A 17816-nucleotide genomic window follows, 5' to 3' on the forward strand; every position below is an offset into this window, starting at 1 on the left:
CGCGTAGTTCTGGGATTGAAGCCAGGTCCTTACATAGGCAAGCACTCTACTGCTGGGTTACTTCTCCAGTCCTTTGTTTGATCTCATGTTCATTAATGACGTAGCATTTTAGCAAGAAAAAAAGGTCTAAAGTGAGACACATCAAGATGTGAATTCTAGCTCTTGTAAGTACTAAGTTACGATTCTGGTAAATTCTTTTCTAATTTTTAGTTCCTCATCTGATGAATGCAGTCAATTTATAGGGTTTTAGTAGGATTTGAGAAATATAGTTGGGATGTACCATGCAGAGAGAGTATGTGACCAAAAAGTAGTTATTGAGGTATCAAAGAAAACTAGTGCCTAGTGCCTGACGTCTGCTTGGGTGAAGTGAGGAGTGTACCTCTTGGTCTCAGTATCCATAATGCAGCTTTTCCTATTTCTGCTACATGTTAAAAAAAAATCTATGAACTGCTTACTCTCTGGTCCATACTTTCTCTACAACATTTGAAAAGAGGATTGAAAAGAGACACCAATAAAAAACTAAATGTTCACTTAAGATAAAGTAATACATCTGAGGATAACAACTTGGTGAAAGCCATAAAGACTTGCTTGGAGTTTTATTTCATGCACACGAAGGAAGGAACATTCACTTTGCTTCTTCCTTATACCATCTCAGCATCCAGAACGTATTATACATTGATATTACAGAGCTAGGGATTTGCTTTCTATCCTGAAGCCCCCTGCACTTACCAGAATATGATGCACGCACTACTTTAGCTAAAGATTCAGGGCCATAAACCGTGCTCAGAGCAGTGAGATCACTTTAATAGTATTCTAACCTTGGAATGTAGTTATCAGGATGGATAATGACCACGCAGTGCTACATACAAATGGAAATGGCTCTTGTGCAATCTTAAAAGATAGAAAAGAAAACTTAGCACCTGAAAATGTACTTAAACTATTTTAATATTTTCCTACATTTCACGAGTTTAGTTTCCGTACCTGCAAGCTTTGTCAGGATTCTGAGATGGAGAAGAATGGCTACTTTTCTTTTCTTCTGAGTACTGGAGTAACACATGCTCTGTTCTTCCTTTCTCTGCCCCTGCCTTGCTTTGGTCCACACTGAGCTGACCTTGGTCAGGGTCACACCTGTACATGAAGACAATCGCAGGCTTCTCACTGGACTCCCCCTTTGCTTCTGTGAACCACTGATGGCGCTGGACGGGAGGAGGCGGCAGCATGTGGATGACTGTTCCATCCAGGCCCACCAGCTTCCCTTTCTCTCGCTCTTTCTCTTTCTCTTCTTCTTCATCTGCTTTCCGACGACGGAAGAAGCTCTTAAATGATATCCAACGTTTAGGTTTTGCATCAGCTGCTCGCCTGCTGCCTTCAGAATGCAGAATTGATTCAGCTTCTGTTGATCTGGTAGGACTGGTTGGCTTGGTCCAATTGGTAAAATGCTTCTGCAAAAGGTTACTTGCATGGTAAGGGGAGGAAGTGGACCTTGGTGGCGGAAAGGGAGGTGGTGGCTCACTCTGGGTGCTGGTCACTAATTTGTTGGGAGGGGAAGTGACTGGCTTCGTGAATGGATCTTTCTGAATTTTGGTGGTAGGGTTTTCTGTGGTCGGATGTGCCTCAGCTTCCCCACTAGGCTGAGACGTAAAGAGGGATTTGGGTCGGACTGGTGTATTTTTTGGTATACTTTTTGTAGTTTCTGCATCTGGAGGAATGGCATAAAGCTCTTCTACACTGCAGGCCTTAGGGCTAGACTGAGGCGCTTCCGGAGGAGTCTGGGGGGGCTGGATAGAAGCCACAATCTGACAAAGCACGGTGCTTGCTTTCTCCCTGGTGCTGCCAACACTGCCAGCCCCCTGAGACCCCTGCACACCTTCTGTTTTGGCCCCAGGCTCTTGATTAGGTCTCTGGATTTTTGCTGGGGAGCTGTGGCTGGAACTATAGCTTCTTTGCGGAGAAGACTGACTTCTGTTGAGACAGTTGTTAAACTCCTGAACCTTCTGAGCTACTGAGCCTCTCTTACGCTCTGTGCTGCTGGAGAAGCCTTTAGCTTGGGGACAGTCTGGGAGCTTGCTGGTGGTGTTATCAGACGCTTTGCTGTCAGCTTCTATCTCTTCATAAGTATGGCTTATTACGCTTGTGGTTTTTTCTTTCACTGAGAGCTCGCCACTTGTTCCCAGGAAACTTTTGTAGATGGCGAGATTGTCATAAGCATTTGGATTAATAACAATGGGAACTTTAATGGCGTTTTTGGAACTCCGAGCATAGGATGGCTCATCATGGATGATAATGGGGAAAGGTGGCATCCCAGCATTATTGTAACTATTAAATTTTATTTCAGACAGATTAGGTGACTTAACAGGGATGGTCTTGGAGGAAATGTTTGTAGCCGTGGGTGAAGTAGGTGCTGATTTATGGCAGGTTTTCCTTGGAGGGACATTCGGTCCAGTTCCCCCAGTAGTTAATTCTATTTTAGGGATCTTTTGCCGTGGACTGGTACTGGAGGTCCACACTTCCTGGTATCGGATCGCACTAGATTTTTTGAAATGAGCATTGATTTGTCCTGGTGTCAAGGCAGGTGATGCTACCGGAGAGTTTGGAGTGGAAGATGAACCTTTTATCTTGGGGCGCCCAAGGTGCTCACTGGCCATGGCTGCTGACACATCCACAACAGTATATGGCTTACACAGCGGCTGTTCCAGATTTACCACGCGGTAGGGCTTTGTTTGCTCTTCTGCGGGGACGAGGCTGATGGTGACTGCTTGGCCAGCGATATCTGTAGAGGCTTTGCTCTCGGCCTTCTCAGTTTGGACTGCGATTTTACCATCCTTCTCTTCTAAGCGGAGAGCAAGGACTGCTTTGTGTGTCTCTGGAACTTTTGCTGAGCTTCTGGAAGGTAGTGGTGAGTCCTTCTCCTCATTATTACCAGGTGGACTTTCATAATTAGACTCGGTTTCTGTCATGTCTTTAGAATCTCCTGGGTTACCAGGAGATAGCCCTCCATTACACATCTTCTGGGATAAACTGCTGGCTGTTTCAGAACGTGACTCTTCTGTAAAAGAGGAATCTGGCGATGTGGAATCAGATGATACCATGCTCTGAATGCTTCCTTGACCATAGGAGACACCAGAATTTTCTTCATAACCATTAAGTATTTCATCGTAGCTGTCGTCATAGTCTACAGCACAGATTCTCTGCAGAGACTTATTACGTAAGGGGATAGTATTCCATTTTTTGCTCACAAAGAATCGAACAGGAGACAGAGTGTTTGCCCTGAAGTTAGCAAAGCGAGGTTGCCCTCTCATGCGAATCTCCATGGCTAGCAGCTCTTCGTCACTCTCGTCCCAGCTCTCATGCTCCTCTTCCATGTTACTGAAAAGCACATCTTCCTCACTCTCCTCACCACTTGAAAACTCCGGGTAGCAGAACCTGCCCCCTTCGTTACTGATGACCTCTGTGCTCCCACTCAGAATAACATGCTTGCCCTGAGAATCCTTTATGCTCCCTATCATGCAACTTGGTGGGATCTTTCTTTCCAGTGATCGCTTGTAGCAATCATTTATTCTTCCTAGGAACGTTTCTCTGGAGTTTGTTTCGTTGCCTCTCGTCTGAGGGGTTGCATCCAGACCCGCTATCTCCTTTAGCACTTCAGTTAGTCCGTTGTTGTTATTGGAGATCTTCTTGGCGCTGTCATTATTGCCACACTGCCGAGGAGCACGGCCCAAACCTTCAGCATCACCTTCAGAATTGTTGTTAAGTGGTTTCTGGCTCAAAGAAGTCTTGTTCTGGTTCCATCCCAAGAGGACAGGCTTGTTCTCACAGTGTTCTTGGATGCTAAGCTCACCGCATACACTTTGCCCGTCTGCCACCATCATAGTGGGCTTCACAGCTATCGTGGGTTTTTTAGCCACAGGGGGCCGGAAATTCCCGGTGTTCCTGACACGGTGGTTGTTACTATGATTGGCATTAGTTTTCACATTGCCATGGGTGACGGGTGTCTTCTCGGAGTCTGGAGGAAGCTGGTGCAAGCTTTTAGGTTTAAAGCAATTCTTGCATTCGCCAGGTTTCCAAACGTGTTCAGTAAAGGTGTTACAAGCAGACATTTTTAAAACTAGGACTTCACAGACAATGCTGTTTCTTCAGTGCATAGCAAGATTTGCATTTGCATCTGTCAGTTTCCACCTCCCTGTTGTCATAGCAGCTCTTCCAAGTATGATCAGTCTGTGGGGGGAAGGAGAGAAAGTCTCAATGCAAAAGGCACTATGAGATCTACCATTATGAATGATGTGGAAAAGAGCTTTACTTCTAAACCTTTCTTCAAAAGATTGAGAAAAAAAACTAATCTGGGGGCTTTATAACTTTCCTTTAGTTAATCGGTATCTTGGAAACTTAGCCCTCTAACTATAATTTTGGTAGTATACATGTATATATATAACTTTGGTTTGATACACATATGGAAATAATATTGCGAGCTCCTTTAGTGTGTGTGGTATGGAGTCAGAGGTGAGTGTGCTGGGAGGACCTGGTGCCTCAAGCTCACTAGGCAAACCTACAACTGAACTATCCTCTCACCCCCCATTTGCCTTTGATACTGCTCTTTCTGTGTCAATCAATCTCTGCTTAACATTTCTTAGTCCCTATGGGTTCTTCTTCTTTCATCCACTCTTAAAAATGTTAGCTACTTAATAGACTCTCCAATTTCAATGCATTAAAAAAGTCCCTATCTGCCTACTTCATTTCTCAACTCTAAACAATGTATCTCTTCTAACCATCCTCCTCTCACACCAAGCCCCTTCTATTTCATACTTTAGCTAATGTCACCACCATCTACCTAGACAGCTATGCTTCCTACCATACATGACACCTCTGTCTTGACTTCAAACTCTGAACCTTCCTCCCTAGGTTAGTTTTTCCAATTTTGTCTCCTTATATTCACTGGACCCCACTCTTGCCATTGCCAGGCGCTGCCAGCAGCTCAGATACTCATCACCCTGATCCTGGGACAGGTTATTAAGTGAGCCTGTATTCTCATCCCATTCTAATCCATCTTGTTTTCTTTTTGCTACTTCAGGTGTGATTCTCAGAGAAGCACACCAGCCTCACCTGGAACTTGCTAGAAATGAAGTTACTTTAAGTCCAACCCCAGACCTATTGAACTTGCATTTTAATCTCAGGTGAGTCCACTGTTCTACTACACCATCAGATGTAACTGTATCACCTCCTTACCAATTAGCTTGGAACTAGGTATTCTTGGTCAGTCTTACCTAATGCATTGTTTCCCAGGTTAGTGTGCACAATGGGGGCTGCAAAGTGAATAAAAACTGCAAGGGGAACACTCTAACCTTTACCTAGTCAATCTGGGAACAAATCAAGAATCTGAATTTTTTATCAAGGTATTAGAACCTCTGAGCTGTAAGATGGGATCTAAGTCTCTTAGCATCCCCACCTCATCTTGAAAATCAGCTCTTACTGTACTATCCAATTGGCTATTCATTTCTTCTTGGATTACTGAAGCCCCCTTTGTTTCCATAAAGGCCTCCCTCCCTCCCTCCCTCCCTCCCTCCCTCTCTCCCTCCCTCCCTCCCTTGTGTGTGTGTGGTGTATGCAAGCACTGGTGTGAATGTGTGCACATGCACACGTGGAGGCCAGAGGATGGTATGGGTATCCTTCTCAGTTGTTCTCCACCTTCACTTAACCTGGAGCTCGCTGACTTGGGTAGGCTGGTTGGCCAGCAAGCTCCTGGAATATGTCTGTCTCTGTCCCCAGCAGCACTGGGCTTACAGACACATGCCACTACACCCCGCTTTTTAACACAGACACTGGGGATCTGAATTCAGTTCCTCATGCTTGTTTGGCAAGCATTATTTCTTTGTTTTGTTTTGGTTTTTTTTCGAGACAGGGTTTCTCTCTGTAGCCCTGGCTGTCCTGGAACTCACTCTGTAGACCAGATGGAGTACAAATAATCAATTCAATTTTTTTCATATATTTGGTATTAAATCCCTGCACTTTTGTCCAACTTAAGACTAGGGTTGCTGTAGCTTTATACTATGTCTTGAAATCAGGAGGCTTGATCCTTCCAACATACTTCATTGTCATTCCAAGTAGAAACATAAGACTGTGGTGGCATTCTAGGAGAAGGTCTGTAGCACAGAGGTGAGTGACACAGGACTTTAAAACCAGTACATTATCCCAGACCTAAAAAGGTGACTGAGATATAAACTGTGATTTTAAAGGCCTCGAACTCACAGAGTTCCACCTGGCTCTGTCTCCCAAGTGCTGGGATTAAAGGCGTGTGCCACCACCGCCCAGCTTCGGCAAGCACTTTATTGACTGAGCCATCTCCTGAGCCATAGGTTTTTAATTTTTAATTGCCTGTACACCAGCTTTTATACTCCTTTAAAATCACAGTTTTTACCTCGTGATAGGATGGTTGTCTAGCACACATAATGCTCTGGGTTCAGTACACATATACTCTTGTATGACAAAGAGGATTTTATCTAAAATTAAAGTACGAGTGCAAAGCCAGTGGAAAAAAAGATGGATTTTAGTAGATGCACTGCCACAGATGTTAGGTGTTGTGGAATATTAGTTGAAGATGTGATACATTCTTTTATGCTGTACAATATTTGTTTAATGATGCAAAGTTGTGTTGCATTCTTTTATGTTGCATTTGTTTAACTCTGTGAAGCTCTGTTACTCTCTGCCTGTCTAAAACACCTGATTGGTCTAATAATGAAGGGAACAGCCAATAGCAAGGCAGGAGAGAGGATAGGTGGGGCTGCCAGGCAGAGAGAATAAACAGGAGAAAAGGTGAAAACCGAGGATGTCAGGGGCCAGCCACCCAGCCACCGAGCCAGCAACAGAGTAAGAAGTAAAGAAAGACATAAAGAATAGAGAAAAGTAAAAGCCCAGAGACAAAAGTCAGATGGGGTAATTTAAGTTAAGAAAAGCTGGCTAGAAACAAGCCAAGCTAAGGTCAGACATTCATAAGAAAGAACAAATCTCTATGTATTTATTTGGGAGCTGGGTGGCAGGTCCCCAAAGAATAAAGAGTTAAAAAAAAAAAAGCAAACCAACTACATATAGGCAATATATAGCTTATAGATACGTGACTCTACATATCATTTGTCATACAGAAATGCAAGTTTAAACCACAATAAGGCACCACTATGAACTTAGTGGAATGATTAGTGAGCATATTGGGGGGGGGGGCAGGATGAGCAGGTGGAGAAATTGTGGGAACTTGGATGGTTTAGGCATTTTGGAAACCAGTTTGGCAGTTTCTTGTAAAGTTAAACATAAATTTGCTGTGATACCCACCAATCCCATTATTCAGTATTTACTAGAAACAATGAAAACTTCTATTTACACTAAAACCAGTATACAAAGATTTACAGACAAAAACTGGAAACAATCCAAATGCTATATGGTGGTAACTACAGAACTGTGCACATTTGTCAAAACTCACAAAACTTCAACACTAAAAAAGGTGAATGTAAGTTATTAAAAAGCTGTATGTAAGTTAAACTTCAATAAACCTAAGCTACAAAAGACAGTTTGGGCTGGACAGAAAATGGACTTTGGAGGGAAAGAATGAAAGATAAGAAAATGTTTAAAAGGCTGCTATAGACATGTTAAGATCTGATGAGAATCTGGCCTAAGGTGTGGCATCACATCAGGGAAAGCACAAAAAGGTATATGAAAGAACAGCTGGACTCTGAAGAGTCAAGAGGTGCTGAGGTGTGGATTATGTATTCCGACAGTGTGTACCACGTTTACCAAGACAGTAATACTGGAGGAGGTCTAACTTCTGTATGAAGATGATCGGGAAGGACTTTGTGAGCCTGTGTACAACAAAGTAGGCTGTTGGCTTTACCAATCTAGAACACAAGAGAGCAGCACTCTGTGGGTCTCATCTGCTTGGGGATTACTAGTACAGATGTATTTCCTGGGCTAAGGCTTTCTGGTGAACCAGTGAGAAGAACATAACTATCCCTTTCTCTCAGAAAAAGGCAAATAAAAGTTACATTCAAGGTAACGATGAAGCAAAAGCCAGAGAGTAAAGACAACTATTTCACATGCTGCTGAGAGACATGGGAAAATGAGGACTTATGTGTCCTATTAGACTTGACAGTACAAGCTCATCAGTCACCTTTGCATGGAATATATATATATTCTTGTGTAGTAGTGAGGATGGAGTCCAGACTGCAGTGGGTTGGAGAGCAAAGAGATGGAAAAATGGTGATTACTTTTTGGAAAAGTTTGGATGGGAAGAGTTGGAGATTCAGAAAGGACTTCTTGATTTTACGATAGGAGAAAGTAGATAATGTTGAATGATAATATTGGGGGAAGACAGAGGAGAATAGGAGACAGAAGGGACAGGAAAAAGAGAGCACAATTCAAATCCCTGAAAGTTAAAACTGACAAAACCCTCTTTTCATTCCTTTTGTCTGGTGAACCGGCGGTTCTGAAGACCAGAAAAGAAAACAACTCTGCTAAGTTTACAGCAAGTGAGAAATCAGTGCTGAGACTGAAGGCTACACTATCTGTTTTGTTTATAAAATTTGTTTCTATGGTGTGTGTGTGTGTGTGTGTGTGTGTGTGTGTGTGTGTGTGTGTGCGTGCGCGCGCGCGTGCGCCTGTGGAGATCAGAGGATAACTTGCAGAGGTCGATTTTTTCTCCCACCTATATGGGTTCTGGTGATGGAACTCAAGTTGTCAGGGTCAGCACAAGCCACCTTACCTGCTGAGCCGTCTCCATTACCCGACAAGATGCTTAAAATTGCTAATTCTTTCTTTCTTTTTCTTTTTTTGTTAGTTTTCCTCCTTTTATTTAGTATAGACTTCCTTGGAGAATTAAAAAAACAAAAAATAAAAAACAAGAACAACAAAAACCCCAGAATGAAAGCAGAAACCTTGTGCAATCCATTATCCAGAATTAATTTCTATTAGCAATTTGAGGCATTTCCTGTGTGTCACCAAGTTTTCTTTGTTTTAAACATGTCCTATACACTTAGCATTATATAACATTGAATACCAAAGAGTAAGACATCCTGCCTAATATCTTGTTAACCAAGCTAACCTATTCTTGATAAGGGACTACATATTTTCTTTGTAAGTAGTACAATATGTTTTATTTTTCCCCAAAATGAATAGATATGAAAAATAATTTCCCACTCTGAGGAAAAATTAATCAAAAGACGGCTGTTGAACTGATTAGCAGCTATCACATGAACAAAACTGCCAAGTAAGATTTATCAAGAACACAGTGAACTCATATCAGCACTGTGTGCCCTAGAAACCCATCTTGGAGTTGCCGTTCCTTTGGAAGTTCTGTGTATATATGTGTTTATGCTGCCATAAAACCAAGAGATGAACTGAGCAAACACCTTCAGCAAGCACCAGATGGAGCTGCTGTCTAAGCCACAAAACCTGGATTTTGAGGGCTTCGTTTTAAACACTAATAATGTTTGGAGACAAAGATGTTCAGTTAAAGATGCTGTCAAAACTATTTTAACGTAATGCAGGCTCTTAGAGAAAGAAGTTATACCACATGCCGGTCCATCCAAAGCACAATCCTCTGGCTTTAATGCCTTTGTGGAATGACTTAAAGGGCAATCGATAATTCCTAGCAGCTCTTCCCGCTCAACAATGCCACTTGCCAAACAGGAAATCTGAGTCACTAAAGTTATGTTTGAGACATTAAAAAAGTGTCTCCTGAAGCACGTACACAATAAAATACAGTCTATGCTGGTGTGCTCTGCGTATTTGCTAGGACAGGTCTGACACAGAACACCAAAATGCAACCCTTAGTTTAAAAAAAAAGCTCATCTGCTTGTATATTCCTTATAATCTTTTAATTTAATTTTTTCATACAATATATTTTGATGTTTCCCTTTCCTCCAAATCCACCCCACCCCTACCTACCCAACTTTATGTTCTCTCCTGCTCCTTCCCCACTCTTTCCAAAAATAAAACAAAACAAAAATAAAAATCAAATAAAACAAAACCAACAAGACAAGACTAGACAAGACAAAACAAAAAACACACCAAAATGAAACAAAAAACACCCTCTCAACAAATCCCAAACCCCACGGAGTCTGTTTTATGTTGATCTGTCTTGGAGTGTGGCAATCTACCTAAAAAACACCCAATGGAGAAAACTGACTTTTCCTCTCCTACAGGAATTAAGTGCAAATGGCTTCTTGGTTAGGGTGGGACTTGTGTCCACTTCTCCTTCTCATTACTGGTAGGACTCCAAGGAAACAGTGTCCATACACAACAGGACTGATACACATTTGAACTTACAGAGACTGTGACTGCACTTAAGACCTGCACAGGCTCACACCAAACACAATTCCTTATAATCCTTAAGCAAATCCTCTAGATGAAATGGTTGATGGGAGAATTTAATGGCTGGAGCTGCCCCTAGAAGATAGCCAGGAGCCCATGATCTAGAGTTCTGTTTCATAGCTTTCAGGATGAAATCCCTCCCAGCTACAGATAAAGCATTCAAGAGTAGCTGATTTCACTCTGAATCATGAAGGCCTTTAAGAACCTCCTATTGCTTTATGCTCTCTCTGCTGCTCTACAATGACTATAATTAGTTTGCTTCTTGTCCAACTGTTTCAAGTAGATTTGACACAAAACAATCAAATTCACATTAGATTTCAATCTTGGATTAAACTGCCAGCACCAAGAATGAAAGTTCCTCAAGAAGGGCATAATTTCTGTCCTTAAAGAGGGGCTGTGTAGGTGGTCTGTTAAACACCATACACATCGCATTCCTTAAAGGTAACCAATGGAAAGCTGTTGATAATAAAGAAGCAGAGGGGAATAGACTGCTAAGCTTCTTCCTCAATCCTACAACTAAGGCCACCAGCTCTCTCTATAAAATCTGTCACATTTCCATGGTGGCAGAGAAAAGAATCCTCACTGCTGTACATAGGCTTTTAAGGGTATACTTTGAGGAGCTAGGCCACACATCACCCCACAGTAGCCAGTCTCTAGGATTCCAGGGTCTCTTTAGGATATGTAATGGAATATGTGATCCCTGTGTGTGTGTGTGTGTGTGTGTGTGTGTGTGTGTGTGTGTGTGTGTGTGTGTGTGTGTGTGTATAAAAGGAAAGTGTGACAAGTATCCCATGTCATTGTTCCCAACCTTCCCTTCTTCCCCAGTGAAAAATGCTGGTCAGACACTCTACCAGAGGCCCAACCTTCAGTACATGACTAAAAGGGTGAGAGAGGAAGTGGAAACAAAGCTGCAGGAAGAGGTTTGCAGGGGAGAAAAGACAGCTTCAGTGTGGAACACAAACAGAAATTCTCTGAGAAGGACCTTCTTAATTTGAGACCTGACCTGATAATGATGATGATAATACAATCAGTTCCCAGCCTCCACAAAATAGGTAAGCTCTTAAGGCATGAAGTTCTCTTATCTAAAGAAGAGGTCTAAGCAAAGCATGCTTGATTTGCATATCTTAAAGCCCTATTACAGACAGAAGCAGCCCATTCACCTCCAGCTGTTCTAACTCCAACAGTGTGCTGGTCTATTCACATGGCAGTTATGCCAGGTAAGAACTGAGGAACAGGAAAGGCATCACAGCAACAATGGAACTCGGTTCCCAGTACAGCGCCATTAACTTTGACAACCCAGTCAAATATGACTAGTATTACTCCTAATTTTAACTTGACAGCAACTAGTTTTAATATTGAAGTACCAAAAATGTTCTCTAAATTTTTGTCAAACCTTTTCTTAGCCATTTATCAGAGAAGTTAAAAAGTTATGTAATAACAACCAAGGGCTTCATATATTATTTAGTTCATGACCTGTCCCTTCTGCTTAGATTAGAATGCTCCTCCAATACTGTTCCACTTGCCAAGACTATTTACCCTTCACAATCTTGTTCAGATGTTACCTCTGTGATGAGTTTTTTCCTGACTCCCTAAAATATTATTATATTGCACCATACTATAAATATATAAGTCCCGAGAAAATAGGGACTTATATATTTATAGTATGGTGCAATACAATGTACTCTGTTCTTTCCTTATTTGCATCAATGGACTGCTTAGAAAAAACTAGACCCTAAGTAAAAGCACACTGAATATGTCCTAGTACCAGACACAGAGTCACTGTGCCCACGAAGACTCATAATTTTCAAATACCATGTGATATGCATATTATTTGTCCTGCTTTTAGGATGAAGAAACTGGGATTTGCCCAAGGCCACACAGAACTAGTAAAGGGCAGAGGCAGGTGGGTGAATGTATGCCATGTATGCACAAATGGTTCCATTCAGCTCCCACTGCTATTCTGGCAGCGAAAGCTGGGATGAACATTAAATTAGGGAATTTCACTGGCAGAGAAGATAGATTGTATGTTAAAAAAAAAAAGAAAGAAAAGAAAAAGAAGAGAGATGAGGAATATTTAAGAGGAAGAAAAATAAGCAGAGGGAAAATGAAACTGGGAAGAAAAAAAAAGTGTCGAAATCCCACTTGTATGATTTCAGCAACATAACCATTTCTGGAGACTTCATTATCTAGTGTGACTTGTATTTTGGTAGGTGGTATTATTTATATTTCCAACTAAACTAAATTTTTTCTTCAGCTACAAAAAAGTAAACAATATATTCTGTAAAACATTTGGGATTTAAACTTTTAAAGAAGAAACTGCTAAATTAATCAAAGTCTGAATTACACACTACTTTTAGAAATACAAATTCATTGCTTCAAGAAAATACTGCATATAACAAGTTTTAAAATGCTCTGAAAGAGTATTTCCTAAACTGGAACCCAGGGTATATTTTTCAAGGGCCTATGATTCTCAAAATTGGTTAGTATTGAGCTAAAAGCAAAATCTCTAAGTTAATACAAGAACTGGGGGGATGGCTGAGAGGATAAAGGGCTTGTTGTGCAGCCATGTGGACCTGGGTTCAGATCCCTGGCATCCACATAAAATACTGCTGTAGCAGTTTGTGCATGTGGCCTCAGCACTGTTTGAATAGCTTGACAGCTGGAGCTTGCTGGCTAGCCAGCCTATCCAAAACAATGAGCTCCAGGTTTAGTGAGAGACCCTATCTCAAAAACATACATACATACATACATACATACATACATCAGATGGAGAACAATAGAGGGTCACACCTACAGTCAAGCCCTGGCCTCCATATGCACACCACAGAGCACACTTACCTTTAATACACATGAGCATATCCACATATACACTATACACACAACTATATTAACATAAACATATGCTGGGCCATTACAATGGCTACTTATAACTAATAAACACATAAAAATTATTTCTAGGTCTCTGTGTACATTTGTGTTTATAATCTGAGCTGGTACCAAGCATACTACTAATATAAAGAATAATAAAGAAACGGGCTCATTCCTATGTAAATGACTCATTATTTCTAAGTGAAGACAAAAATGACATCATGATATAATCAGTATTTATTGTGTGAGTGTTGCATTTTTAGTATGTTAGAAAGGGGCTGGAGAGATGGCTCAGTGGTTAAGAGCACTTGCTGCTCTTCCAGAGGACCGAGTTTGGCTCTCAGCATCCATGAGGGCAGCTTACAACTACTTATAACTCCACCTGGCCTTCAAGGACACCTACACCTGCATTTCATATGCGTATACAGGCATATACACATAAGTGAAAATAAGTCTTGAAAAAGGAAAGAAAGAAATATGGCATAAGAGGACCAAGGTGGGCATGGTATATATACCTATAATTCTAACACCTGGAGGATAGAGGCAGTAGGTCAGAAATTCAGGATAACCCTTAACTACATTGCGAATCTGAGGCCAGTCTGGCCTACATGAGACCCTGTCTCAAAAAAGAAAAGACCCTGTCAAAAAAAGACCCTGTCAAAAAAAGAAAAAGAAAAAAAAAGTAATCCAGTGGTAATGAATACTACAAAGGAAACTGAGGTAGCAGGCAGTTTATATTCACTATGAATAACAATTATCTTCAATAAAGCATTATCTAGCATATTATATTCATCTGTATTTCATCAGGCTTTTTGTATATAACTTTAATCTGTTTGGTTTGTAATTAAATGAAAAATATAAATATAGAGAATTTATAACTAATTGTATTTAAGTAAAATTTTACAATGTATATCAACACTGAAATACTGTAGTTACTAATTTTTTTTAACTCAAGGAGATTTATAAAGTACCAAAGTTTAAAAAGTATGCCTTAAAAACAATACTCCTTTATTTTAGGTAATTATTCCTCCTTTGGTTTTATTCACATTATTAACTTGCTAAGCATCTATAATGGGATGTGATGTAACTATTTGACAGTTTTTATGAAAATGAATTTAACTCCTTGACTGATTGGTAAACATTAATTATTTCCTATTATTAAATCTGTATCCAGTGGATATAGGAAGGACAGTGCTCTCTTTCCGTCCTCTTTAAGTGTACCCATACCCCATCTTGACTTCAAAACTGGCATTTGGGAAGCTACTTCTACAGAAATACTGTTAACTCTACTGCTTAGGCTCAGTGATCCTGGATGGTTTAAAGTTTCAACTGCCTCAGACATTTATTTACTATTTATTGCTTCTATACTGAAAATTTATTCCAAATTATTTGCAACTGCCTTCCAAAAAAACAAACAAACAAAAAAATCAAAACAAATTTAGCAGCCCATTCTCAGACTTGTGTTCTGCATCAATTTCAAAAGATACCATCAGAGCATACTGGTAAAGTTTCTGAGCAACAGTGGGATGTAATGCCGTTTGCTGTGCTGTAAGAATGCAGGCAGGAATGGGAGAGAAATGTGACAGGCAGGAATGGGAGAGAAATGTGACAGGCAGGAATGGGAGAGAAATGTGACAGGCAGGAATGGGAGAGAAATGTGACAGGCAGGAAGCACTGTGGTCAGCAGATCTCGAACAAGGCCAGACCAGACAAGCCTGAACTACCTGACGCAGGGCAGTGGAACTGATGAGGCCTGGTTTGAGAGGAAAGTGTAAGATTTATCGACCATGGGGCACTGGGGAGGAAGGAATGAAGGGGACACTAAGGTCCTTCTTGGTCAAATCCCAGGGGATTTCCTGAGAGACACAATGTGGATAATCAAGCTAACACCAGTTACACTCCTTCAAGTGTAGAGAATAATGGAAAATGCAAAACAAAACAACAGTAAAATTGAACTGATGCTCTGAATGGAGATATCAAATATATCCTAAAGGCAGGTAAATGATTAAAAACCCCCTATCTTTATTTTTTTTTTTTCATACAAACTTGACTCTTAGCCTTGAGTACAGTAGGAGCAATATGAACTACACAGGATGCTGAAGTGGATGGAGACACTGAAGGTGAGATAGTGGCAGTCCTCTAGTTAGTGTATTCTAAAGTAGAAAACACAACGGGCCGAGGAACTCAAGTGATGGGCTCAGTGACACTCCAGATGGACGTGAACACATGCCGACAGGTTTGCTGAGCTGTCCTCAGGAAAAACAGGCACAGTCTGGACTGTGGGAAGGTCCTGGATTTTAATAGACTAGGAGACACAATCCGACAGAAGAAAAGTTAAACTATCTTCACCCAAGCATGCTGGCTCTTCATTCTCACCACTGAAGATACATGCTGTTGGGTACATCACTCAACTCTGAAAGAGAAATGCCTCTTAGACTGCAGTGTGACAGGCAGGACGCCCACCAGTCCTGAAGAAGTGCTAGGCTCATGGCTCTTATGGGTATCAGAGCACTTGGTATCATTTCTATTCCTATTTTAACAACCTACCACTACAAGAGCATTTAGAAGCAGAAATAAGTAAGATTCAAAGATATTACTAAGTACCTATAAGTTTATCCAAGTTACTCAGACTACCTATGCTTTATGAACCTTATCTTCTTTTTAAATAAAGAGGAACTTAATTCTTTATATTATGAAAGAAATCAGAAAATGAAGATATATAACAACTTTGCCACTCAAAAAAACAAACAAAACAAAACAAAACCTTGATACTTGCCCTTCTGGGTCTTTTTCCAGTACTCAGACTAAATAGTACATGTGGCGCATGCCTTTAATCCCAGTACTCAAGAGGCAGAGGCAGGCGGATCCCAGGCCAGCCTGGTCTACAGAGTGAGTTCCAAGACCGCCAGGATTACACAAAGAAACCCTGTCTTGAAAAGCAAAACAAACAAACAAAGAGATGAATGTCATATAATCAACAGGCTGTTTGGGAATATGGATACTTTTAAAACTTTTCTAAAATTTACAGTCTATTCTAAACATATAAATTTAAAGTACAATTTTGAAATTATTCAAACAAACTTAAGGCAAAAAAATGAAGTTGAAATCAGAGTCTCTTATTAATATGAGACAATTAAAAACCTTTCTCATAATAAAAAGCACTTCTGATATGGAAATAGTTATCTGGTACCCAAAGTCAACCTTTGCCACCACAAAGAGTATATCCCTCATGCGCATAATGTGTATTATATATGCATGCATCACATACACATACAAAATAAATAAAAAGGCTAGAGATGTGGCTCAGTGGTAAAGTGATTACCTCGCCCGATTTGGGTGTTGCCCTAGGTTGGATTCCCAACACTGAAATAAAAAAAGAAAGGAGAGGGATCGGATTATCTTTTCTGTGATTTTGTCCATTTGCAAATATTTAAGGGTGCAACAGTCCCAGAGTCTATATCTCTTGCTCCTGTCTTCTGAAGCATTGGCCCCCAGCTGCTAGTTACCTATAGACCTATCTCCACAGACAACTGATTAGCTTTCCTCCACAATATACACAGGCCTTGGCAGTTTCACAACCCTGGAAAGCTTTCAGGCTAGGTCAACTCTGAATGGTCCCGCTCATGCAATATGCAATCAATGGCCAGATCTTATTTTTCTAATCTATCCTGTCCCTTTGACCCACCCCCTGCAAGCCACATGAGTCCTAGATTTGCTTTTTGAATAGACTGTTAAGATGATATATTGCTGTTTCCTAATTTCTCTAAAATAGCTCTTTAGTACCTGATTTCTCCATAAAACCGTAAGGAGGTCTCAGCTGTCTATATAATACACTTGAATTCCACAGAATATAATGTAACAAATGTTCCTGATACTATCTTTTCATCTTCTTAAAGCATCCTCCCCTACGGGCCCACTCATGTAACACCTGCTCAAAACTCTACAGACTCTGTCAAAGTGAACTCCCCCATGAAGTCAGTCATCTTCCTCTCAGAATTAACTGTTCTTTTCCCTAGATAACTATCACATGCCATTCAGGGCTATTTGTATACTTCCTTCCCTCATTAATTTTAGGTACTTGAAGGCAAGAGACATTTCTCACTCAGTGATGGTACTGTTAGGTTTCTTAAACAGACAAGTAAGTGATGTGCTGCTCTCTGGTTTTACTGAAGACAGAAGTAACACTCTCACACAGTGACAAGGAACTACCAGTAGCAGATGGGAAGGAAAAAACATGAAAAAGCAAGCTTGAGAACTCAAAAGCATTTCAGTACAGGGTAAACAGCCCTATATCCCTTAATGGAATTACGACATTCTAGAATAGCATTGTGTTGGATGTTGACACTAACTACAGCAGGATAGCAAAAAAAGTTAAATTATACTCTGTATGCTATGTTTAACAGGAAACAAAACAACAAAAGTGGGAATATGTTTTGGAAACATTTTCATACAAATGGTTTTATTATTTACATTTATTAGATTATAAAATAAAGTCATTAAAATGACTTTAAAAAATAGGAGGAAAAAGCACTCCAAATTGTATTTTGCATAAAAATCAGGTCACAGAAGCACTAAGTGATTATTCTAATTAAAATATTTTA

At 40.6% G+C, this 17816-nt stretch overlaps 1 protein-coding gene across 2 annotated transcripts in view; it reads right to left on the reverse strand.

The window, feature by feature from the left end:
- Window positions 1-17816, reverse strand: part of Peak1 (pseudopodium enriched atypical kinase 1) — a 225918-nt gene that overhangs the window by 56785 nt on the left and 151317 nt on the right. For both annotated transcript variants that reach the window (XM_006971552.4, XM_016004414.3), the window contains one exon: window positions 982-4215. In XM_006971552.4, the coding sequence (XP_006971614.1) occupies window positions 982-4097 (3116 nt within the window). In that variant the 5' untranslated portion in view covers window positions 4098-4215. The remainder of the gene's footprint in view (window positions 1-981; window positions 4216-17816) is intronic.

This window comes from Peromyscus maniculatus, chromosome 7, assembly GCF_049852395.1.
Source record: "Peromyscus maniculatus bairdii isolate BWxNUB_F1_BW_parent chromosome 7, HU_Pman_BW_mat_3.1, whole genome shotgun sequence".
NCBI lineage: Eukaryota > Metazoa > Chordata > Mammalia > Rodentia > Cricetidae > Peromyscus > Peromyscus maniculatus.